The sequence below is a fragment of the Passer montanus genome, unplaced genomic scaffold (assembly GCF_014805655.1).
Source record: "Passer montanus isolate IOZ18808 unplaced genomic scaffold, ASM1480565v1 scaffold35, whole genome shotgun sequence".
Classification (NCBI taxonomy): domain Eukaryota; kingdom Metazoa; phylum Chordata; class Aves; order Passeriformes; family Passeridae; genus Passer; species Passer montanus.
Genome location: NW_024368263.1, coordinates 4,699,713 through 4,724,707, shown reverse-complemented (window position 1 = coordinate 4,724,707; position 24,995 = coordinate 4,699,713). Strand labels below are relative to the sequence as shown.

The window sequence follows — 24,995 nt, the reverse complement described above, 5'->3', positions numbered from 1 at the left end:
AAACACTCTTCCCCCAGTCCACAAGTAATACAGATTTTACTCTTGCTATCATACACAGCATGGCTCTCCACTTCCAATTAATGACAAAAAAACCCCATTAATGTGTTAAGTCAATATATTTTAAATTTTTCAATATATTAAAAATAATATATTTTAATGTAACCTTGAGCCAGCATGCACTGGCCAATCATTGATCAACTCTCTGCATATAGGAGCTTTTACACATAGGAGATGGCATTTTATAAATACAGAGGTAGGGAGAACCAGGTATTTTGAGAACCACCTCAATCATTTTGAGCTTATTTGAGAGGGGGGAAGTGCCCTTATCCCTGAGACCTTCTGTGCCTAAAACACTTAACAATTGACATTAAACACACCAGTGCTTTACAAGCTGAGTCCCACAGAAGCAAACTGACTGCTTGGCTTCCTTTTTACACTGCTGGCTGTCCCATTCTCTGCAGACACAGCACAGGCCTTGCAGTATTCTGTTATCTGGGGCTTTTGGGGGACTTGCAGGGAGGACAGGACAGGACAGGACAGAATCCTTCATTGTCTTTCCCTCCTATTTCCAGGTCACCTGCAGAATTCCCACAGTGTGCCCCTGCTCAGCACAGGATGGGGTCTGCAGGAGTTGGCCATGTGGAAAAAGGTGATTATTCTGTGTCCACAAGGAAGGAGAAGCACTGGACAGCTGGAAAGCACTGCAGGCTGAGGGCAGCAGCAATTCACAGGCTTGGAAAATTATGTGGGCTTTACCTTTTACACCCCTGTTAACTCTGATTTTCATGAAGTAGGTGGTGTTGCTACAGCAACTGTCATATCACATCATTTCTGCTGTCTCTGTCACAAGGATCATCTTATTTTATCTTAAACTCAGATATGCAGCTTTTCTTCATCTATTCTAAAGCCCTCTGTATTTCAGATATGAAAAAATTATACAAAATAGAGCTGTGTCATATAAATGTGGTTTTTTAATGTAGCAAAGCTTATGGAACATTTTTATTGGTTCTCCTTTTACAAATGCAGAAGGAATAAAGAAAATGGCACTGGCAGATTTATGGTGCTCCAGATTTTCAGAAATATATTAAGAGCTAATCTCACAACGAAGATGTTTCCTGCCACCTTTAATGTCTTCTCTCTACAGAAGCTAACCCTGTGCTCCTGTGTACCTCAGCAGAAGTAACTCATCTATTCACAGGTGAAAACCTTTTGCTTCCTCATGCCCAGGCTATTGATGTACCTGCATTCCACAGAACTCACACCCAGCTCAGAGGCTGCTGCCCAACCACAACACAACCCCAGCCCTCACCTGCTGGACCTGCAGCCTGGAAGAAGCACAAGTGCCAGCCCACCCTTACCCGGATCAGAGGTTTCTCCAAGCTGCTGGGATCAGGTGGTCACCCAGCTTTGCAGCTGCCTTGCTCAGTAACCCCACAATTTGGCTCTACCTCTCTGGCCTCCATTTTGCTGCCTGGAAAATGTCTTTGAGGTTCAATGCACAAGCAAAATTCAATCAAATCCTGATGATGGAAAGGGTCTTTTCCATTTCTGTTATTAACATGCATTCCAATGTGTGCAGTCACAGATCTTCCTTTTAAAAATATAAAAAGCAATGTGAAACAGCAGTAAATATTTAGTTACACTCTTGGGCTACTCAGGAAACAAAAGAAAGCCCTACCTATAGTCAAAGGTTATTTCATAGACCCCTCAGCCAGCACAGCTCAGACATCCAGATCAAGCTCTGCCACAGCCTAAGCTAATGAGTATTTAGATCTGCTTCTTCCTAAGCATTTCCAGCCACTTCCAAATCAATCAGTGCAGTCACCAAATTACACTTCAGTGCTCCAGACAGGTCCTGGGCAGACAGAAATCTGCCAGTGTGGATCCAACCTGTGGGCAAGGACTGTATCTATGCACCTGGTTAATGGCCACGTACAGAATTAAGATATCAAACAACCTCCACTTCCTTCAATTGCTTTGCAAACTTCATTTCAGTGCCCCCTGGTACTTGACAATTGTTCTTAAGCTGATTTCCCAGAGAAATGAGTTTTCTGCAGTCCTGTTGTGCATGTCTGTCCAGCCCCCTCCCAAAAGCTTGGGAAATTGTTGGCCAATTTCCAGCAAATTTGGCAGCAAGGCATCCACACCAACAAGCTTTGTGAAAACAATGGAAATGAAAGAAGCTCTTCCCTCCCTGGCTGCAGGAGCCTCCTTACACATCGGAGGACCCATGGAGGTCGTGCTGCTCATGGAGCCAATTCCTTGGGCAGGAGGTAGGAAGGAAAAAAAATAAAAATATTCACCAAGTCACTGCTTGTTAATGGCAGTCAGGAAAGCCATTTCATCCTCTTGTACTCTACTGGAATTGAGAATATCAATTCACTTTATCCTAGCCACTCATTTACTATTTTCAGTAATCAAGAGCAAAATTATTTGTTTCACAACTGCACTGTCACTTGACAATCCCTCTGAATTCCAAGTAGACACATCTGGTATTGATAGCCAGCAAGCAGCCATGCACATGGTCTGTCTTAAAAATCAATGCAGAAGACAGTCAGATGTGGACAACCCAGCTGTCTGCTATCATCTGAGCATTTATTTATTCTCATAATATGTACTGAAAACCAGAACTCTACTAGAAAGAGCTTTTTTCTATTATCCCCAGCACTTATTATGCAAGCAATTTAAGCCTTCCAACCAAGACACAGTAGGAGTGTTTGGGAATCAACAAATTTGCTCTGGCAGCAATGTAACATTCATTATTGGCCTTGAAGTAAGGAGGGGTTTGGTTGGAGAAGGGAATTTCTTTTATTTTCCTAAGAGTATGTTAAAATGTGGACAAAACACAGGGTGAGGCACGCTGGGTAGGACTCAGCTCAGAATCAGAATGCTGTAGATTTATGCTGGAAGCTGCCTGTCTGTCCCAGCTGAGGGATGCAATCCTCGTGTGTTTTTTAGTGTGTAAGAGATCCTCTCTGCCCCTCTCCTCCTGGACTCTCCCCGCTGCTATTGCCATGTTACACACCCACAACTACTCAGGCTTGGGGAAGAACGGGTTAAACTTAGTGAAGAAAAAAACACAAGCAAGAGAAACACCTTTCCTCTTTCTGCTTAACTGGATAATTGGTGAGCAGGAACCTGCTTGATGAGTTTCAGCAGCTCCTCGAGATAGCCAGGGCTGTTTCTGAGAGAGGCTCAAGCTGCCAACTGGATAAACACCAACAGGGCACCCCTTGCTAAGGCGTTTGATAAATAAAAATTTCCAGAAGGCAATGAAGCAGCTTGTATTCCAAAGATCCATCCAAACCCAGTAAGAGCAGGCAGCTGAAAAGGCAGAGTATTTTATAGATATTATATACATAAAGCTGTCATACAGTCAGAATAAATAGATGAATTTAAAAGAAAAAGGAAGGACTAAGTAATTTTTACTGTAGTGGAGAGAGTGCAACAGTAAAATTCAAATTAATAAATTAATAGGTTCTGTCCTAAGAATTTAAGGGGCCAAGAAAATTCTAGTCCTGCTCTGTACAATCCTCTGGGCTTATTACTTGATACCATTTATCTATGATGCAAAGATTTTATTCAAGTACTTAGTGATTTTGATTCCAGCTGGCTGAAATAATAGCATGCAAGGATTGATTTTCACATAAGGATTATCTTGTCCTACCTTTATCAGATGTGTGTGCAAGCACGTGAGTTAAAAGAAACCAAAAACAAACAGAACCAAACCCTGGTAAAATCTCGCTGTAATTTCAAACCAGTCCCAGCTGTACAATCACCAAGCAGCCCCTATGGCAATCACTGTCCATATTATCATCTTCATTTCTATTTATTCACATCAGCGTTTCAATTAACTCAACACTACAACTGGCAAATGGGCATTTAGACATGCTGGGTTTTAAGATTGAGACCCAAAGCTCTCCCTTGCTGAAGCTCTGCCCGTTGACTCCACATGACAGCCTCACCACTGGGCTTCCTCCCAGGTTCCCTCCTCTCTGAGGATGCAGGAGAGACTAAGAGGAAGCAAAAATATATTTATATCCTAAACAACAACATACAGATTTGGGGTACAGTATTTCAGCTTTGCCAGTGTTGATCTGTTCGGACACAGCTCAAAGTTTTTGATAAAGTAACCAAATACCCACAATTCAAGGCTCAATACCATCCATCCAAACCAAACCAACCAAATCCCTCCACAATCACTGTCCCTTTGGAAGATGACAGGAACTGCCCCTCAAACACTGCCCCTTGCCCTCATTTTTACCCCTTCCCCAAGCATTGTCTTTTTGTACTGCTTTTTCATACAAGGGTGCCCTTGGAGATGTTGGGGTTTCAAACCCAGAGCCAAATTTCCAAAACACACTGCATTTTGAAAAGCCCATTTTTGTTTCACAGAGAAATAAAGGAGCTTGCATCATAAAGCCTTTATCCCCTCCCGCCCCCCAAACTCAAAGCTTCCCATACAGTTAAAAATCAAATCCAGCTTTATTTTCCTACATGAGTCAGGCTGCATGCAAACAGCTTCTGAGGAAGGCAGCTTGGGGGGGAGAACTGAAGGAAGAAATCCAGAGAAAAGAAATTCCTCTAACAGCACACTCTTATTTTCCCAGGACATTTGCGAGTATTTTCATTTTAAAGCTAGAGGAAAGCCACCCCCTTCCACCCCAAAAGAAGTTTTAAATATTATAAAGACACACAAGGACACACTTTATTATTTTAACAATTACTGCTATTTTCAGGGCTCCAGCACAGTTACTTCCTTCCATAATTGGACTTCAATCAAACCCTAGTGAAGCTTTTGATCTTGGAAAGAGTAACAACACAGCTCTGTTATCAGCACAGAGGGGGAAAAGAGTAGGACATCCAGCATTTTTCAATAAAAGAAAGTTAATTGCTTTGACTTATATTTATCAAAGGTCACACCTACAAGTTCTGAGTGCACACACATAACAGCGCACACTGACAAATCTCATACAGACTGGACAAAGTGTTGGGATTACACTATCCATGTGCATTAAAAAAAAAAAAAGAAAAGAAAAAATAAAAGAAATAAGAAAAAAGCAGCAAAACAATGCTAGATTACTATCCAAATATACCCCAGTGGATGTCCTGCCAAAGAGCAAATATGTGGCTGTAAGCTCCAAACTGAAATAAAAGCTTGGCCAGCAGCCCAGAGCTTCACTGTATTTTGCTCAGCCAGCCATAATCTGGCAGAACAGAGTGAACACATTTGCAGCCACGTGATGGAGAAGCCCGTCGGGCCAAGCTGATTTCCTTGTGTTGGTTAAATGTGATCTTCAGACTGTACACACCAGCAGCTTGGGGAAACGTGAGGAAGGGGAAAACAACCAGCCACGGGCTGCAAACTGAAGGGCAGCAGAAAAAAATTACTTGAGGAGTTTGCTTAAAGGTTTGGGTTAGCAGTGGTGGATTTTAATGAGGTGTTAACTGGGCTCCCAGGGCTGAGCACCCTGCTCAGCTGGATCTCCACTGGAGTTACACACCAGCAGCTCCTGCAAGGATGCAGATCCTGAGAGAACCCGACTTGGAAAAGGCACTGGAAATTCGTTCCTGGGACAGGATTGAGAGCTACACATCAGTGTTTCAAAAATGCAAAATGCTGAGTGGCTTTGAAGTCCACCGAGGAGACTCAGAGGTGCTCAGAGCTGCCAGGATGCGGCTCAGGATGGATGGTGCACATCCCCCAGGGTTCACACTGTGCAGACACCCCCTGAACACACAGAAACAGCCACGAAGTGAGACAGAACCTGGCCAAAGGATTCAACCTGGAAAACGTGGGATAACAGCTGCCCCCATGATCAGGTATTACACTTTGATAGAAGTGATTATAATAACTTTAAATAAATGACTTAGGGACAGACAAACAGCATCCCTGGCCAGTGTCAGAGCTGCACATGATCCCTGAGAGCAGATCACATGTGGATGCAGAAAAAAGAGCCCCCAAACACAAGACCTCAGAAGTACATCCCTGCTGCAGATAAGAGCGACTTGGCTGAAGCAGTCACCAGAGTACGTAAGAAAAGTGAGATTTGTTTACTTTCTAACAGAAATAAATTGATAAACCAGACACGTGCAGCACCTGGTGAAATCAGAGACGCACACGAGTTGACAATTACTCTTCCAGCTCTTTCCTTCTCCTTGTCTAATGACTCCTTTTCACGTGTCCAGAACAGCTTCCAGACAGAGACTACCACAATTTTCAACAATGACATCAACCGTATCGCACTGAGAAAATTGAGCAGATAAGAGACTCTGGAAAAGGGCTTCTTAAACCTGGTGATGAGCATGGTCCAACTGAAAGATCAGCCTTCCTGAGGGCAGCCACGTGATTATGGATGGATCCACACCAGGCCTAGCAGCCTGGACAATCCATGCCCTGATTTTTTAAGCGCCAAGGCACCCACAGGTAAGGTGTTTCAAGCAGATACCCAAACCACAGCTGCCCCACATGTGTTACTGAAGGCTTGTGGTTTAACCTCCTCAGAAGGCAGATATACGGTTTAACTTTAAACATGCTGCACTCTTCCCTAATTCTCTCAGGTAAGTACAGAGCTGAGTGATGCAGGTGTTCACAAGGTCAGCTTCCTGCTCCATTTTACTCAATTGGTGTTGCTCTCAAAAAATGCTCTGTTACTTCAGAAACAATTCAAAGAATGTTCTCCCTCTCTAGAAACACCTTCACCTGGTGAGCAAGCCCTGTGGCTTTTGCCTTTGTGACTTAGTAGAGTAACACACATTAACAACACATGGCTGAGGAGTATGACACAATCTAGATATGTGATTTATTAACCTGATCTGTTATTTACACTCTTCCAAGAGACTCAATCTTCACTACAGGCAGAGACTTAACTCCTCAGTTTTCAGTGTACAGCTCTTGATACAGAGGGCAGGCCCCTACTGGTGACAAAGGCCAGGCTATTGTCAGTCCCTCATCACTGACCTGCTTGGGTGGCTCAAGTTCCTGGAGAAGTGGAAAACCAGAGCAGGAATTAAACAACAGTGCCCCAAGGTTATGTGTAGTTTCACTTCCCAAAGTCTTCACATTTTTTATTAATCAGAGCAGCAATCACCCAGCTGGACAGGGTCATGATTCTGTCCACCCTCCTTTAGTACACACCCAGCAATAAGCAGAGAGAATTGGGCTGTCTCACAGGACAAGCCCAGTGTATAAAAGGGATACACCAAATCAAATTATCTCGGGATGAAGCAGCACCAAAAACAAAATAAAAAACCAAAACCATTGAGCAAACATATACTACTGTGGAAATTTTACTTTGACATTGATATGCTGCTGTGGTATACTTCAAACAACAGTGAGCTCAGCACTTGCAGGTATTTCAGATCTGTATCTGCTCTTTGAAAAAAAAAGCAGACAAAAGAAATTGCAGCATTTCCCAATAAACTTTCTTCAACTTAATCCCGAGGAAGCAGGAAGAAACGCTTTAGTGTATTTTTAAACAGTTTTTTTTCTTTTTTAGAGACATTTAATATTGCATATGCCAGAGCCAGGCCAAACAGATTCTTAGACCTCAGGTGAGTGTTACCTTACCAGAAATGGTACTAAAATGTCTTCATGCTGTGCTGGAAACAGAACGCAGGGACACAGAGAGGTTCTCTCAGGTTTGTAAATGCCCTGCCAATAACGTATTGGGGTAGAGAAAGCAGGGAAGTCCACCCAGCAGTGCTGCATTACACTGAGAGCAGCTTGTGTCACTACAGCTCTATCCTGACACACCCTTATTTTACAGCACAAAATGTACTGTACAATTCACAATGCCAAGAAATTCAACATATCTAATCTGGCAGAAAAGCAAAGTCATATCAGGTTAATCCAATTCTTAAATTGCACAACTTTGAAAAGCCAATAGCAAAACAAATCTTCCTCCTCACTTGTGCTCCCCCAGCCCTCCTCCCAGCGCACGTACCCTGCCATGACCTAATTTTCCTCTTTGATCCTTCAACATTTTTAGCCCACTCTCACTCTCCTCTGCTCCCCTCTGACTCCTGGCCTCGCTGCAGCCCAGACCCTGGTGGCAGGGTGGAAAGTTTCCCAGATTAGAGCCAGGCAGCTCCGTGTGCAGCGCAGGATGAGCGGCAGGATGCGCGCACAAGGTCACTTGGACGCCCACCCACATGTGACACTGCAATAATTGTGATAAGAGCCATCAAATCTGAACTTGGAACACTGCAGGGTAGTTTCAAACGAGGCAGCAGAGCTGGGGTGACTCTGCTGCACAAGAGGAAAAGGATACAGCAAGGATGCATAAAGTTGAGAAACTTTTTCAGTAAAATAACTGTGCATGGCTTTGGAGAGGATCAAGACCATTCCATTGCATGGGATCAGAACTTTCAAGACCTGGCTTACAAACCTTACAGCTCATTTTCTAAATTCTCTTTATAAATGAAACTCCAGAGTCTCATCTAATCACAGAACTCGAGAAGCTGACGAGTTCCAAGGAAGAAGAAGAAGAATGGCAGAAAAAGTTTGACTCCCCTCCCTCCAACACACACTAAACCAATTAAATTTGGTTTCTTGCAGATTCTTTTCTCAAAGTGAACTGACATCTCATGGTGTCTAAAAGGGTGTCAGCTTTTCTAGAAGCACTTCACACAGATCAGGCATTTTAAAGGTCTTATTTACCTTTTCTGATGTAGAAAATGCACATTTGCATTACTCTTCCTGCTCAGCAACGCATTCCTATCCTATATCCCATCACACATCCACTCATTTATTTTCATAAAATTTTAGGACAGTAATCAATTCTTCAAAATCTTTGAAGACTTTCTCAATACATTTTGTTAAAATCTGCCAATATAATCAAAAACCAGCAAGCAGGAGCAGGCAAGAGGCCATACACTCCTACCACGACCGGTACTGGTTTATTTTCATAGAAAAATGGTAACAAAATAATACCCCAGTGCTCATCTCTCACAGCAAGCAAATGCTGCAGGAGTTAATGCCTAGAAGGGCCAGTGCCCCACCAAAGGGCTGCAGCTGCAGGCACTGCAGACGTCACCAACATCCATATTTCCACTGTGCAGCACAGAGAGGCAGTAGTGGAGGGCTGATTGCTGCAGGGCCCTTCAAATTCAGTTTAACCCTCTCTGTTGTGATGAGGAAGAAGATTTGGGTTTGAGTGCTTAGTTCCTACTTAATAAGCATTACCAAGGCAAGAACACAGCTGTTTTTTTTAAATAGATTTCTTGGTGGAATAAGACAAGTTTCCAAATGTTGCAATGATGAGTTGGTAAAAATGACTGAATTGTTTTAAGTCATCTCTGCTTCAGTGCAAGCTTTGAGCCTGTGCTTTATGTTCTGCACCCTTGAGCAATATGGTCTTCTACAAGAAGGTTTGGTGCTGTTATTTCAATAATCTTGCTGTCCTAAAAATATTGATTGCTCCATTAAACACATTTCTGCAGTATTTTGTGCTTTGAAGTTTCACATTACTTTTCCTCCATTTTTTCCAAATGCAATTTACAGTTTCCTTCCTCTCCACGTTTAATTTCTGTTGGGAGTGCTTTCACCTGTGCCACGAGTGCTGCATGACCAGCTCACCTCAAAGACACCAGTGGCCACACAGACATTAGGTAAGCAGGAAAGCCTTGCAAGTGTTTTAAATAAAACTTAAGATCCAATCACTGCTACACAAATTAATTGATCTTGCTGTGGACAGAGAACCCTGTTCATTCATTTGTTTATTAAATTCAGGAGAACCAACCAGTTCTGTAATGAATTACTTAATCTTTGACCTATTGTCCATAGCCATGTTCCAGAACAAAGAATTTACAGCAAGCTGAGCTCCCTAAGGCTAATTGCAAAAGAATGCTTTTTTTTTTAAACCATTCTCCATCTTCAACAAATCTTTGTTAAACTCTGTATTTTTGCCTCTCTGCTTTACAACTCCATATTTAAGACTGACATTTGGTTACAGGTGAGTTATTGCATCAGTTCTCTGTAGCTTCTGCTTGTAGGCAACACATACCAATGAACCCATCTGCGGGCTCCTGTTTTGAGTAGCAATCTACATTTGTGTTCCAGTTAACAACAGGCTGAGTTTTCTAGAACCCTAACGCAATTTGGATTTTTTTACTTCCTCCTACAACAGCCATACACCAAAACAAAGAGCTCCAAGATGCTCAGTGCCTGTTTTCATTAAATTGCAAATAATGTGAACAAGAGAATAATGCCAGTGGGATGAAGAGCTAGAGCTGTTTCTAAGTTGAGCAGAGAACCCTGAAGCAAGAGCTTGCCACATCACAGGAGCTAAGCAATGGTGTTGGAAGGTGCACAACAAAAATCTGGCCCAAATTTAGCCCTGGCAAACCTTAGTTGACAGAATGGGACGGGGAAGCAGAACTGTACCACAGCTTCAAGCGTGTCAGAAATGTGCGAGGCTGAACAATATTTTGCATTTGTTTAAAACTTGATGGATAGCACCTCAGTAATGCAAAGCTGAAGTGCTGTGAAGAGCACCAGAATAAAAGAAAAAAAAAGAAAAGAAATGTTGCAACACATGCTGCCTTACACACCTGTGTTAGCTCTCCACACTGCAGCTCTCAAGCTCTCAGGACCAAATTCAGCTTTGTGATAAACATAGAGCTTCTCTATCACCATTTGCTCATTTATAAAAAAACAATTCTACAAGCTACAAAAAAACCACTTGCCATAAATTCATTTTGACACAGTTGTGCATTTTACACTCATTTTCTATACCAAGTAATTATGTATAACTTAGTCCATTAAGTGGAATAGATGTGAGGTTTAAGTAAATGGTTTTTTACAGAGCTTTCATTATCTACTTAAGATCAACCCACAGTTTTTCTTGAAAATAACTCAGCTGAAATATTTTTTTCTGATCACCAGTCTTGTGTGAAATTCAGACAAAATATTAAAAATATATTTTATTTGTTGTGAAAGGAAGACTAAACAAAAGACAAAAAAAAAAAGAAGCCTATGCTCAAGTTTTGTGTGATATAAATACTAAACAGCTCCATAGTGTACTGCCAGGCAACCAAACTATTTCATGATGCACTAAAGTCCTTTTTACTGATGGTGACTAAGTCCTTTCATCCTGTGAAAACTCCACTGGCCACTGAGAGCTGTTACCCCCCTTAAAAAAATTCCAGAAAGATGAATGACAAGAGAGTGAATGGTGACATTTTGCTGCTCCACCTGGGAGGTGACAGAGAGCAGTCAACAAGCTGCCTACCTGCTGAGCAATAGAGAAATCAGGGAGACCACATGAGGAGCAAAGTACTTATTGCTGAGATTAATTGGCAGAATCTGGCCACTGCAGCTTCCACAATTGCCAATTTGCTGTCATAAAAATATGTAGAGATTGAACAATTTAATGTGTTTCCTAGTAGCTTCATCTAATCAGATAATAGTGGTGTCTTTGTATACATCTCCTGATGAGGTCTTCTCTCCTGACTATAATATATTGTTTTATGAAAGACTTTAGGTTGTACTTGCTCCTTAAAACAATCTAATATATTGTTTTATGAAAGACTTTAGGTTGTACTTGCTCCTTAAAACAATCTAATATATTGTTTTATGAAAGACTTTAGGTTGTACTTGCTCCTTAAAACAATCTAATATATTGTTTTATGAAAGACTTTAGGTTGTGCTTGCTCCTTAAAACAATCAAATCACTGCACTGACAGCCAATCACTCTGCAGTGCACTTTGAGATGGGAAGCAAAGCCCTGAAAAATACATTGTACTTTTCTAAGTAACTGTAACAAGCTTGACACTCAAGACAGCCTTGAAATATCTTTAAGGGGACAAAAAAAAAACCCCAAATCCCAGGTTTTCCCTGTGCTCTCTTCTTAAATTGGGACAGCCCTTCCTCGCACAAGGAGCTCTCCCTGTGCATCCTAACACCCGAGATTATTTCATGTTGTTTACTGTTTGAACTCCGAACTAACTTCAAGTTCTTTCATGCAGCCAAGCAATTATTTAACCAATAATCAACATTTAACTGTGAATATTAAAATTAGCTCTCTTGAAGGAGACACAGTGTTCTTGCTCCCAGCATTAACAAGCCTGTGCGTTCAGCACTTTTTTTCCCCCCGCCGTTATCATGTGAGAGGCTATTTTTAATGTTTGCCTGAATGTATTTTGCATCTCCCTTTGATCCGGAGAGCAGTTTTGCGAGGCTCGCCCGCGGATCGCGCTCCCTCGGCGGCGGCGCGGGGCGCAGCTCTCCCGGCGCGGCGGCGGGAGCGGAGCCGGGCTGAGCCGGGCTGCACAGGGCAGGCACACGTGCCTGGAGCACATGGTGCTGCAGGCAGCCCGAGCCGCACGTGAGGCTCAATGTGAAGAGCAGCTCCCGGTGCCGGCCTGCCCGCGGTGCAGCCGGTCAGACCCACCCTCACGTGGGAGGCCAAAGGTCGGGAAATTCCCGCGGCCTCTGCGAGAGAAGGGGCTCCCGCAACACGCGGGGACGGCTTGTAAACAATGATTAAAGCTCAGGAGAGGATTCCACGCGCGGGCCGGCAGCTGGGAAGGCTGCCCTTCGCTGTGCTGGAGGAGGAGATCGCGTTAGGAGAGGCAGGCTGCAGTACGGAGTGCTGCGCACACCCTCAGGGGCTGCCCCGGCACCGCCTCACCCCTCAGAGCTGCGCGGAGCACGAGCAGGCCTCTCCCGGCCGGCTGCCGGGCCCAGCACACACACCAGCCCCAAAAAGCACCGAAACCCACCCAGCCCTGCCTGCCGGCAGTCACTGCAGCTCAGACCCCGCCAGAAGCCAGGGGTAATGGATACTGGGCTCTAGACAGAGTATCTGGACTGAGCAAATAAACCACAGCATTGCATCAAAATCTTTGGGGGGTGGGAGGTGTAAGTGCACTTCACATGGAACCAATTCTCAGCTTGTTGATTAATGTGCCTCTAATTTTACTTTTTCAAAGTGAAGACTTGCAGATATTGCACATAGGTATATTTCTGCAGTGGATCATAAAGCTTGTTTCTCTTTTTTTTTTTTTTTCCCTTTCCTTAAATAATCTTTGGCAAATAGTCTAAGGCACCCAGCCATGCAGGCAGCGCAGACAGAAAACCACCACAGACAACACAAAGAGGGAGCTCTCCCAAGAGCCCCCAACAGCCCTGTTCTTCTTTGGAGCAAGGCAGAAACAGCACCTGGTTATCACTGTGCCAGCAGCATCCCTGTGACACAGCCCACATCCAAGGCTTTTTGGTGGCAAACTGAAAATTCACATCTAAACCACAAAATCCCAAAAACCTTCTAGCTAGGATTCTCTACCAGATCTAGCTGATGCTTCTCTAATTCACACCTTTCAAACCTTTACACTGCCTGCCCCAACCACCTCCATCAGGGCTACATGAGGGGAAGTGCCAGGTGAAAAGCAACAACCAACTAGTTACCTGCAAAATATACACCCTCCCTTTACATACAAACAGCTAAAAATTACTCCAAATTTCCTGAAGGACTCTGCATTTAAATGGAGATTTACGTTCCACTGAAAGACTACATGAGGTGCGCAACATGAGGAACCACAAAAGTGTGTTTGCAGTAATGGGTTACTTTGAAAGCTTCATAAAAATCTTTTTCATAAAAAACCTTTTTCTGAGGAGACCACAGATTTCAACCAACCTACCAGCATCCAGTACCAACACAAAACAGAAGTTTTAAATGCATCTACACATGACAATGAATGTTGGTCTGCAATGCTAAAAATAAATCAAAATACTATTTTTATTAACAAAATCAGCACTGTGAGAGATAAATACATGGTTTCACTCTTGCAAGTCATTACCCTGTGTCCCTCACCAAAACAAAGCCAGAAATTTCTGTAGGTAGATTCCCTGAACAGAAATGTATGGGAAGCAGGTGGTCGCTTTGTTCTTTGCAGATGATAAACTGGTGAGCCTAAACATCTTTGCATTGACCAATATGAGCTGAAAATATAGAATCCTTTTTGTTGCCATTACATTTTTTAGCAGGGAGAAAGAAAATCAGTGAGGATTTTGGTACTGTCACGTCCACAGGCAGGGTCAGCACAGCTCTGCTGAGCCTGATGGCACCCAGGGAATGCTAGTGCAGATCTCCTGATCTCTTCCAGACGCAGCACAGAACACGTTTGGGCAGCACCACTCACTCCTACACACAGACGAGGCTTGTGCTGGAGCACACGCGCAAAATGAGATCTCCCCATGCTGCTCTGCCACGGAGCATCCCTGTCCCCAGTCACAGAGTCCCAGCCACGTGCAGGGGGAATGTCCCCACGCCGCGAGGGCACAGCCAGGCTGGCAGCTGTGACCACCTGCACGTGACCCCTGTGCCAGACCCCGCAGCCACTGAGACAGGGACAGCAGCAGCACAGCACTGGACCCTCGCTCTACCCCTCACACTCAAACAGGCTCTCTGCTGCACGGCAAAATTCAGAAAACACCACGGAAATGTCTTTAGAATTACTGTCACCTAAAACATACAGTTTTCCTGGAAGTAGTAGGATCACATGGAATTAATCTGTACTGAAATTGTATACTTCCTACGACTTGTTCTTTGCTTTGTTACAGTAACACAAATCACAGCACTATGCATACTGGAAGGATAGCTCACACCAACTAAAAACCTTTAAGTGACATTAAAAAAAAATCTATTTAAAATGTTTTAAGACATATTAAGCAACAGGCTCCATTACAATGATATCAACATTTACCTCCCTATTTCAAAGCAGCACATTTACTTTGGCCCTTTTATGATAACTCTTAAATGCTCATTTTTACTTTTACTGATTTTTTTTAAAGATACGCTCCTATATTCTCTAACTTGCTCAAATGCTAAACTGTGAGATGGTCTTCTCTTCAGTACTGATTGTCAAAGAAAGATTTTCACATGACAGCACATAAAAATTTCAACAACCTGATGATAAACTACTGTTAATTAAGCCACATTCCTATCTGTAATGGGGGACAAGAAAATATTATTTAAGAAGTGAAGTGAGCACCCTTAAAAAAAAAACCACACAACATTTAACAAAAACTATTCCTGTTAAGGCAAGATGGTGTTGGGAAAAATACCAGCAAATTAAATGTTTTATCCTACCCCCAAGAGACGCCCTTTACAACAGTAAAAAAGTGCACTGCGAGATAAATTTGTAACCCCGAGCTGCAAAAGGCTCAGGATAAACTGAAAAAAATCAATGAGTTGAAAAGTCACACAGATAGCTGATTACAAATAAATTCTGACAGGTGATCATTAAAAGCCTGGCTCACTACTAGGCTCCTCTGAAAAAAAGAGAGAATAGGGACAGATTATCTGCTTTTAATTTTGTGTGTGCACAAGCGACAGAAAACAATGTAGCACATATGCACTATTTTTAAAGCTGGCTCAGAAAAGGCAATGGGTTTCATGTTCTGCTCTTGCCTACTCCAAATATATTTTAACTTTGGACACCCTTATAAGTTATTAGTTAACCATGAAAAGCCTTGAAACTGAAACACAAAGCAAAGTCAAATCCACACAAAGTAAAAGTACGTAAATGAAATCCATGACTAAACACACAGTTCTGATGGAGGGCCAAGGAGTATGTTGACAGGTTTGGGGAGTTTTGGGGGATATTTTATTTCTTTTTAACAAGACAGCAATGTCGCAAACTTGTAAGACATTTCTATTTCATCCTGCTCCACAACTTTTGCCCCTTTATTTATTTATTTTGCCTCCTTATCAGATGATTCTGACAATGACTTCGCACACTGAGCATGGCAAACGATCAAGCAGAAGGGAGAGGAGTGGTTTCCTGCTGCCAAGAGCACACTTTGCTCTAGCACACCTAATGTGAGCAGAAGAGCACAATAAATAAGTCACTCTCTGTATTTTTTTTTTAAGGAAAAAGGCAAAGCTCCATGTTTCCCAAACTTCGATGTTGACACTCTTCCACTGCCCATGATCTCAGCCATGCTGGTGTCAAGCCAGAGGAGTTACTCTGGATTCGAACTGGTGTCTCTAAAGGGATGATCTCAAGTGCTAATAAAATAATAAAAGACTTCCACTGACATCAGTCGGGCTGGAATTGTGCATTACAACCAGGCCTTGGACTCCACGGTGTTTTCTTAAGCGTAAGGTGACTACAGATGCAAGCTATGAACTCAGGTCAGAGTTACACTCAGTTTATGCCAATTTAAGCAAGATTATAATGTTGTTCCAAAACTCAGTTCCTGTGGCAAATTTTACTTTGCTCAGTAGAGAGCAAGATTATGGCCAAAATTTCAAGTAAGAAGCATTAACCTTTAACTCCAGAATGACTGCCCACTCCTGTGTTCGCACATCAAATATTGGCTGAAGGAACATTCTCTTTCACAGTCCTTTTCCCTGCTCTTTTAACACTGTGGCATCTATGCCATTCTGTCTATGGTCTTTTTACTTGCTAACAGCTAAGACACCAACTAAGATAGGCAAGTCTCCATGGAATTCCCAGAGCTTTCCTTCAATAATTTACACAGAAATCCTGGTGGAGCAGCTTAGTGATAGCTGGAGCTATTGTTTTTATTTGCTGGAGTGTGAGTGACAGGAATCCTCTGGGCTCTAAGCTGCCTGCCAGCTGCAGAGGGAGAAGCAGTGATTTACAGTGGGGAGGAGGGGTTCATGCCAAATTCCACAGGGAGGTTCTGAGGGCTGATTTACCTGGTCTAACTGGGCTCTGCATGCAGTTCTGCGACACCATGCCTGGATGGACTGAAGTAGAAGCCCTGCTGCTGAGGTCCATGACAGAAGGTGATGCTGAGGTAGCTTGCTGGAGACCTGACTGGTGTGGGCTAGGCTCGTGCTGGTTTGGGCTAGGTGGAATGCCATTTTCTGAGAGGAATTCTTCCAGGTCCATGTATTCCAACTGGAAAGTGTCTCCATCATATGGCAGTGTCTTGTCCCATAATGTTGGACCCAAGAAAGCTGACTGAGGGACTGTGGTACCAGTGCTGTCATCATCTAACTTCTTCTCTTTGTCTTTTTCTTTACCGAATGCTTAAACAAAAACACATAACAAACATGTAAGAATTCAGTAATTAAAACATTTACTACTACTTCCATTATTCTGCTGTACTCTCAGGTGTAAGAAAGGAATATTCCCTTCAAAAAATAACTCCTTTGACTCACTCTACTTAGAAGAGAATTGATGGGTCATGTCACTGAGCACCTTTGTGGGAACCAACCACATTTTTGAGACTGCCCTTTGTTTTTAGTTAACAGTTCCACTCCATACACAGTTTTGAATGTTAGCATCTAAAGGTACTCAACAAACTTAAAAGTGAATATTTAAGTATTCTAGCAAACCAGAAGCTATTGATATATTCTCTTGAAAAGGAGCAGTCTTAGCCTGAAATCCCTGGGATCCTGTCATTCTTCTAAACTAAAGTCCCAGTCTTGCTGGCACAAGCAAATAGTCCTCAAATTCTGCACTTCTGAATGTTACTAAAATGCAGTGGCAAAGGCTGCCAGAACACAAGAGACAAAATATTCAAAGGTAGAAGCAAAAAAAAAAAAAAAGCTTAACTGAGGCTTCCTCATTTCTACAGCCCCCAGTGATTTCAATGCACGTTTTGTAAGGGAAACGCCTGATTTCTCTGCAAGATCTGCAAGAATCTGAACTCCTAAAGCTTCCTGTCAGCCACCAAGCCTTCGCAGCATTTTATTTTTAACCTCATACAACAGCCCCGGTGAAATCCTGCGAGTGGCTTGGCAGTGGAACTCGGGAAGGCGAGGAGAGGAACTGCGAGACCTTCCCTCGGTCTCTGCTTTTCGTGCGCGCTCGATGCGTTCGCCATACGCGATGCGGGTATTCCGAGCTGCCTCCGCCTCCCGGGGAAGCCGCAACTTTCTCCCGATGAAGCGGGGGCCGCGGGGCCGGGAGCGGTTTGTTGTGGGGCCTGGGATGGGCATCCCGGCCCCCTTTACCCGAGGCGCCCTTGGCGTCCATGCACCGGGACCGGAGATGGGAGCACCGAGCGCGTCCCGTTAGATGGAGCCGCGGCGGCCACCCTTCCCATAGAGCGCCCCGAGAGAGCCGTCCCGGGGCTCCACCGCCGGGAGAGCGCCCGGGGGGGCGCAGGGGGAAGGGAAAGGGAAAGCCGTGCCGCAGCCCCGAGTGACAGCGGGACCGGGGCGCACTGCGAGGGGTCCCGGGGAAGCCTCACCGTCTTCGTGAGCGAGCGGCAGCTTGAGCGGGTTTTCCAGCAGGGACTTCAGCACGCCGTAGGTGGGCGGCAGGAATGGGGGGTTCAGCGGGAGCGGCCGCGACATGATCGGTGGGGGCTGCCCGCGGCGGCGGGGAGGGGGCAGCTGCGCGGCGAGCGGTTCCTTTCCCCTCGCTGTAGCCGCTGTCGCGGCAAGGGTGAGCCGAGCGTGGGGCCGGGCCGAGCGCCGGTGGCCAAGGGCGCTGGGGCCGCGGGACAGGGCGCGGACCGGGCGCTGGTCAGGCCCCTCCGCCGCGCAGCTGCTCCGCCGCCGCCGCCGCTGACGTCACGCCCGAGAGCGGCCCCGCCATTGGTGCGCCCGCCACGCCCCTCCCCGGTACCGGCCACGCCCCGCACGCGCCCCGCCCCGGCACGCGCGCGGACGGTAGCGGGGGGGGCAGCCCGGGACAGCCGCCCCCAGCCCCCCCTCGCGGGCCGCAGCGCCTCCCCGGGAACCGGAGGAATGTGTTAATGAGATGCTAATGAGCCTGAACGTTTGACCCCGCTCGGGGCAGCCGAGCGTGGCCGCTCCCCCGGGCAGCGGGAGCCGGCGTTGCCGCGGTGAGGGATCCGGGCTGCGGGGGATCCCACCCGTGTCTGAGGAAGCCAGCCGTGGGCTCTGCGAGCGCTCGCCCTGCCTCTGTGCCAGATGGCAGCCTGGGGTCACGGCACCGTCACCAGCACGGGCAGGGCTCTCATCATCTCACAGTCCTGCGGCCTGGAAGGGACCTCTGGGGATCACCCCGTCCCCTCCCTGCCCAGGCAGGATCACCCGGGGCAGGTGGCACAGGAGCATGGCCAGGTGGGTTTGGAACATCTCCAGAAAGGGACACTCCACAGCCTCCCTGAGCAGCTGTACCAGGGCTCTGCCTCCCTCCACGGAACGAAGCTTTTCCTCACATTGAGGTGGAACATTTTGTGGTTTAATTTGTGGCCATTTTTCCTCATCCTGTCACTGGACGCCACCAAGAAGAGTCTGGACCTATCCTCCTGGCACCTGCCTTGGAGATACTTCATTGATGGGATCCCCTCTCAGTCTTCTCTTCTCCACAGCAGAGGCCCAGCTCCCTTCCAGGCTCTTCTTGTAAGAGATGCTCCAGACCCCAAATCATCCTTGTGGCCTCTCCCTTGTCCTGAGCAACCCAGGATGAGACACGATACTGCAGATGTGCCTCATCAGGTTCGAGTAGAGGGAGAGGTCACGCTCTTCCTAATGCACCCCAGGATCCCACTGCCCTCCTGGCCCCCAGGGCACATTGCCAGCTCATGTTAACTTCTCATCCACTGAGACTCCCAGGCCCCATCTTTGCTCAAATGGGACTTTCCTCCCCACTCACCATGATCCTCATTCAGGCATGGTTGACTTTCCATCTGCTCTGGCCTTCAGCCCATGCAGGCTGTGCAAGAACCGCATTGGTCCCAGAGTAACTTCACCCTTCAGGTGCCTGTGGGCATCCGTATCTCCCTTATTCTCATTTGGGTTTTCTTTTGGATCGCATTTTGCAAAGTTTTACCATCTGTGTTTATTTGTGACTCTTTCTTCAAAAGTCAGCTTTTAACCATCAACAAATACAAATAATCGTAAATATTCACTAGAAGCAAATAAAGATAAGTTATGTGCCTAAACTGCCCAGTATTTAGAAATATAAGCTGCCTGAGGAACAGTTATGTTCTGCCCTTGTGTATCTGCTGTATGTATTACATGACCAGGAACAGGACTCAGATAAGTTATGTGCCTAAACTGCCCAGTATTTAGAAATATAAGCTGCCTGAGGAACAGTTATGTTCTGCCCTTGTGTATCTACTGTACCTGTTACATGTGTGAATGGAATGGCTGGAGCTGTGTCAGGGAGGGTTAGGCTGGATATCAGGAAAAGATTCTTCCCAGAGGGTGCTGCCCAGGCTGCCCAGGGAGCTGGCACGGCCCCAAGGCTGCCAGAGCTCCAGGAGCCTTTGGACAATTCTCTCAGGGTGGGATTGTTGGGGTGTCTGTGCAGAGCCAGGGGCTGGACTCAATTATCCTTGTCAGTCCCTTCCAACTCAGGATATTCTGTAATTCTATCATCTATTATTTGGTGTCTTGTTAAATGAACTGCCTAAAACAAGCAACTGATGAAAGTCCAAAGTACGCTCAAATCAATAAAACTGCACTGGCACAACCAAAAACGTGAAGACTGAGGATTGTGGCCATCAGAACCAGACAAGTGACAGGAACAGACTCGGGGCACGGCTGAGCAGGGCTTGGGAGAACCTTGGGATGCCACAGATGCCACATGGTTCACAACTGGAGCAGGGGTGTGATAGCAGCACACAGGAGTTGTTAAGTGTCACCTGAGCAGGGAAAAAAGCCATGGATTATTAAATGACTGTACACATACCAACGTTGCCTCAGACGGCCAAATTGCCGGTTAGTGGAAACCTTTAATTACAGAGGCACAGATGAGTGACACAAAGATTAGGGTGATTGCCAATCCATATGCAGATGTGGTACGGAATGTTTCTTCTATGCTGTCTAAAGAAAAATAGATGCATTTGGGAGGCACGATAAGCAGCAAAGAGTAAATAGAACAGAAGATGTAAAAGTAATGGGGATACTGGGAAACACCAGTAACAAGATTAGTTTCTGGTGGAAGCTCAACTTGAGCACAACTACTTGTGTTTTTATGACTATTGACCCAACTCAGCAGAAAGAAACAGCATTTTCAACAGCACAGAAGCACAGGAAACCTGCACTGCTTCCCTGCTTGACGTGGAATGGAGTAAATTATAGGTAGATCGGTGCAAGTGTGGAACAAAAGGAAGCCTCTCAGAGCACCACTGCGTGTAGTTACAGACCCTGCATTCCCAACACACAGGAGCCGGGAATTTCTGCAGGTGAAAGCCAAAATAACTCTTCCTGATTTATACACCAGCCAGCGAAGCTGGGCAGAGCACCTGAGCAGGGTGCTGGAGCTGTTATTTTCGGTCTCACACAACAGGAACAGTAATTTAACTCCAGCCATGCTACACAGGCAGATTTCATCCCAATTAACCTAAATTCCAGGCTGTCAGGACACCATGTTGTTGTCTGTACATACAAATTACTGATTTTTTACTTGCTACACTTTTCCAAAAGTGGCCCCTAATTCCTTTTTCGCTATTTTGACCACTGGCTGACCCCACATGGTGCACGCCAGGTAAAGCCAACCAAGACAAAACAGAGCTAATGATACCCTACCTGAATTTCTCCATTTCCCAATTGCAATACAATTTCTGGCATGTGTTCTTAGCTTAGCATTCACCCATAAAATGTCTGTTTTGTGGCTTATGAAAGACTATTCTGCTGCTTTGTATTGAAAATATCTTGATGGGTGCCCTATTAAAAAAAAATTATCTCAACCAATATTTATATTTCTGCTCATGGTTGTTTCAATCACTGGGATCAGTTATATGAAAAATCCGATTCTTTTCAAACCAAGTTCTTTTAACCAGTGGTTAATGTACCGTAAAAAAAAAAAAAAAAAAAAAATTTAGGGTGATTATTCTTTTCAGGGGTCCTTCTATCAAGGTGCACATGGTGATCATGTTAAATTTCCAAAAAAAAAAAAAAAAAAAAAAAAAAAGAAAAAAAGAAAGAAAAAAAAAGAAAAAATTTAGTGTGATTATACTTTTCAGGGGTCCTTCTACCAAGGTGCACATGGTGATCACCTCCCTGAACCATCCCACATGGGGTCCCCGCGCCCTCACGGACATCGATGGCTGCTGCGGGCCGGGGTCGGGGGCTGCTCAGCCGGAGCCCCACGGGGAGAGGCCGGTCTGGACCACGGGGCGGCCACCGGGGGGGCCCGGGCACCCCGACACCTGCAGAGCGCTGGCCGCGGTGCCGATGTGTCCGTGAGGGCAGCACAGGGAAGGGGACAGCGGCAAGGACAAGGACACGACCCCGCTCCCCTCACGGCGCCCCCCGGCCCCGCCCGCCTGGTCACGCGGCGCGGGGGGCAGCGCGCGGGGCCGTCACGTGAGCGCGCGCGCGCGCGCGGGCCGTGACCTACTTCGGGGCAGCGGCGGGCGCGCGCACAGCCCCCTCAGCGCGCCCCCCCCCCCCAACCGCGGCCAAACGGGGGTGTCCGTGTGGGAAAAGAGGGTTTCCCGGTGGGAATAGGGGTGTCCGTGTGGGAAAAGGGGTGTCCCGGTGGGAAAAGGGTGTGTCTGTATGGGAAAAGGGGGTGTCCGTGTGGGAAAAGGGGGTCCGTGTGAAAAAAGGGTGTCCGTGTGGGAAAAGGGGTGTCGGTGTGGGAAAAGGGGGTGTCCGTGTGGGAAAAGCGGGTTTCCCGGTGGGAAAAGGGGGTGTCCGTGTGAGAAAAGGGGGTCTGTGTGAAAAAAGGGTGTCCGTGTGGAAAAGGGGGTCTGTATGGGAAAAGGAGGTGTCCGTGTGGGAAAAGGGGTGTCCGTGTGTGACAAGGGATAAAAGTGGGGCTGGAAGACAATGCAGTAATCATGGCTCAGCAGAATTATGGTCACTGATAGATGGAGAGACACCCACTCCCATGCTGGGAGACAGGCATTGTACAGTCAAGCTTGAGATCTAGAACTCTGTGTGTATTTAAATATACACTGTTCTGAAGAATTCAGGCTTTTCTGTCTCAGGGTGAAATGGGAGCCAGTACTGTATGTGCAGTGAGAGATCTCTCAAATCTGAGATCAAAGCTTCTGGTCAGGTATCTGTATGGTCACAGCTGAGCTGCTACTGTCACTTCATTCCTCTGTTAGATATGTTCTGTCTGGAGAAAAGAGTAGCAAAAGTAGGCGGGCAGAGAACAAGCTGCAAGATGGAGAGGATAAATAATGCAGAACAAGTGTTCGGGTCAAGGCACAGGACAGACTGAAAAAGCAAATGGTTCACAGTACCTTAAACACCCACTGGTTCATCCACTGGGTGGATCTCCACTTCAGCCCTCTGGGAGCCAAAACAATGGATGAAAGGATTGAGTGAGATGCTCAGGAAAAACCCCAAAACCAACAGAAAACAAACCAAACGACAACAACAACACAAAAACCAAACCAAAAAACCACAAAACAAAACAAAAATTAAAAAAAACCCCAGAACCAAAACCACCCAAAACAAAACAAACAAAACCAAAACACCCCAAAAATCAACCCCCAAAAACACTAAACAGGAGAGGATTGGGAAAGGGTCACAATTCAGCCTTTGTTTCAGTTGTGATTTGTCCCAAAGCAGTGCGAGTTCCCAGGCTGGCCTCGCAGGGCAGTGCATTTCCAGCTGCGTGACGCAGAACATGGAGGACCATGAAAAGCCACACAAGAATGCTCAGATACCCACACCCAACTGAGCTGAAAAGCAGCAGCTCTTGGAGAGAAGGTCGAGACACCGAGGAGCAGTGCCTGCCCCCCACCTCCCTCCCCTCCACAGAGGTTCTGGCGAGAGTCCTCACTTGGCTTTCCAAGTGAAAGCCACTACCCACAGCACTGAATTACTGAAAAATGGATGTTTATTGTCCCCGTGGGGTGCAGCTGAGCGAGCTGCTGGGGCTCCTCACAAGACCAAAAATGCCTGTTGAATGAACCATGCTCCCGCCCTTTTTTTTCATTATTTTAAATTTTTTTTTTTAAGTTTAATTGAATGTGGGAGAGACAGGTTTGGAACTGCTTTTGGGTGATGGCAGAGGAACTTCTCTTAAGTAATCTGGGGTGGTTCCAAAAGGCATTCCAGTTCTCAGAAAAATAGGTATTACTAGTCATTGCTTATATGCTGTGAGTTGAAAGATTAATAATTTTCTCTGCCAAAGTTTACAGGCAGCCTTTACCATGACAGGGTAGATCAAATGCATGTTCTTGCCTGGGCAGCTGACCTGGTTTGAACTCTCTAAGTGTGGCTCTCAGTGATGACTACAGTTTTGGAACAAATACTCCGCTCTGCTTTTTAAAGCAGCCTTCCCCCTGTAAAGCATTAACCAGACTCCCAAGGCCATTCCAGGCACCTCGTGCCTTTGGTGCCTTGGCGAATTATCCAGACCCAGTAGGTGCAAGCAGCCAGATGTCAGAACTGGATTGAGACGAGAGATAAGGGAGTAGCTGGCCCGTTTTTCAGTCAGACCTTCCCCTCAATAAGGACAACTCCCAGCTGGTGCCAATGGGAAAAACAACTTGATCCTTTCGTTTATTCCTCTGCACTCCATTCCTCTTCCTTTTTCACTCTTGGCTTGCGTGCTGCAAAAAGACAGTTTAGAAATAGCTGTTCTTACATGCTCAGGCTGTTTGATTTTGGAATTTGGCATTGGTTTTACTGGAGACAGAAGAGCACCCACGAACACAGAATAAAACAGCCCAAACCCAGGCAGAGCTGCAGCAGAAGGGAGGAGTGAAAGGTACAGGAGCTGAGCATCATCCCCTCCTTAATCAGAGTTTCTATTGAAGTCAATGACCCAGATTTCCCTGACTTCAAATGGCTGCTTTCAGCGAGCTTGCCGGAGGCATGGTGCTGGGGAAGGTCAGGCAGAATTTTGCCTGAAGAATTCCACAAGCATAGGCTTATCAGCTCGGGATCTGTACAGCTTGATACTGCAAACCCATGCTCTGCAGCGAGCTGTCTCAAAGTCACTGAAGTGATTGCTGCCCTGGGCTTCAGGCTTGCTAGGCTGCCCTAAGCTTGGGATTTCTTTCTGCGATTACTTCTGTGACATCCACCTTGCTCCCAGGTTTCCCTCTCGAAAAAGCAAAATGCAGAAAGCACAGACCAGTTCTTAATTGTATGGGTTTAAATTATTAAGAACCCAGAAAT

At 45.7% G+C, this 24,995-nt stretch overlaps 1 protein-coding gene across 1 annotated transcript in view; it reads right to left on the bottom strand.

Annotated features, from left to right (window-relative positions):
• Nucleotides 1-18,506, bottom strand: part of HLF (HLF transcription factor, PAR bZIP family member) — a 35,397-nt gene extending 16,891 nt beyond the window's left edge. The window contains exons 1-2 of the mRNA XM_039716041.1: nt 18,179-18,506; nt 16,674-17,009 (exon numbers count right to left, since the gene is read on the bottom strand). Of these exons, the coding sequence (XP_039571975.1) occupies nt 16,674-17,009; nt 18,179-18,284 (442 nt within the window). The 5' untranslated portion in view covers nt 18,285-18,506. The remainder of the gene's footprint in view (nt 1-16,673; nt 17,010-18,178) is intronic.
• Between the last annotated feature and the right edge of the window lie 6,489 nt (nt 18,507-24,995).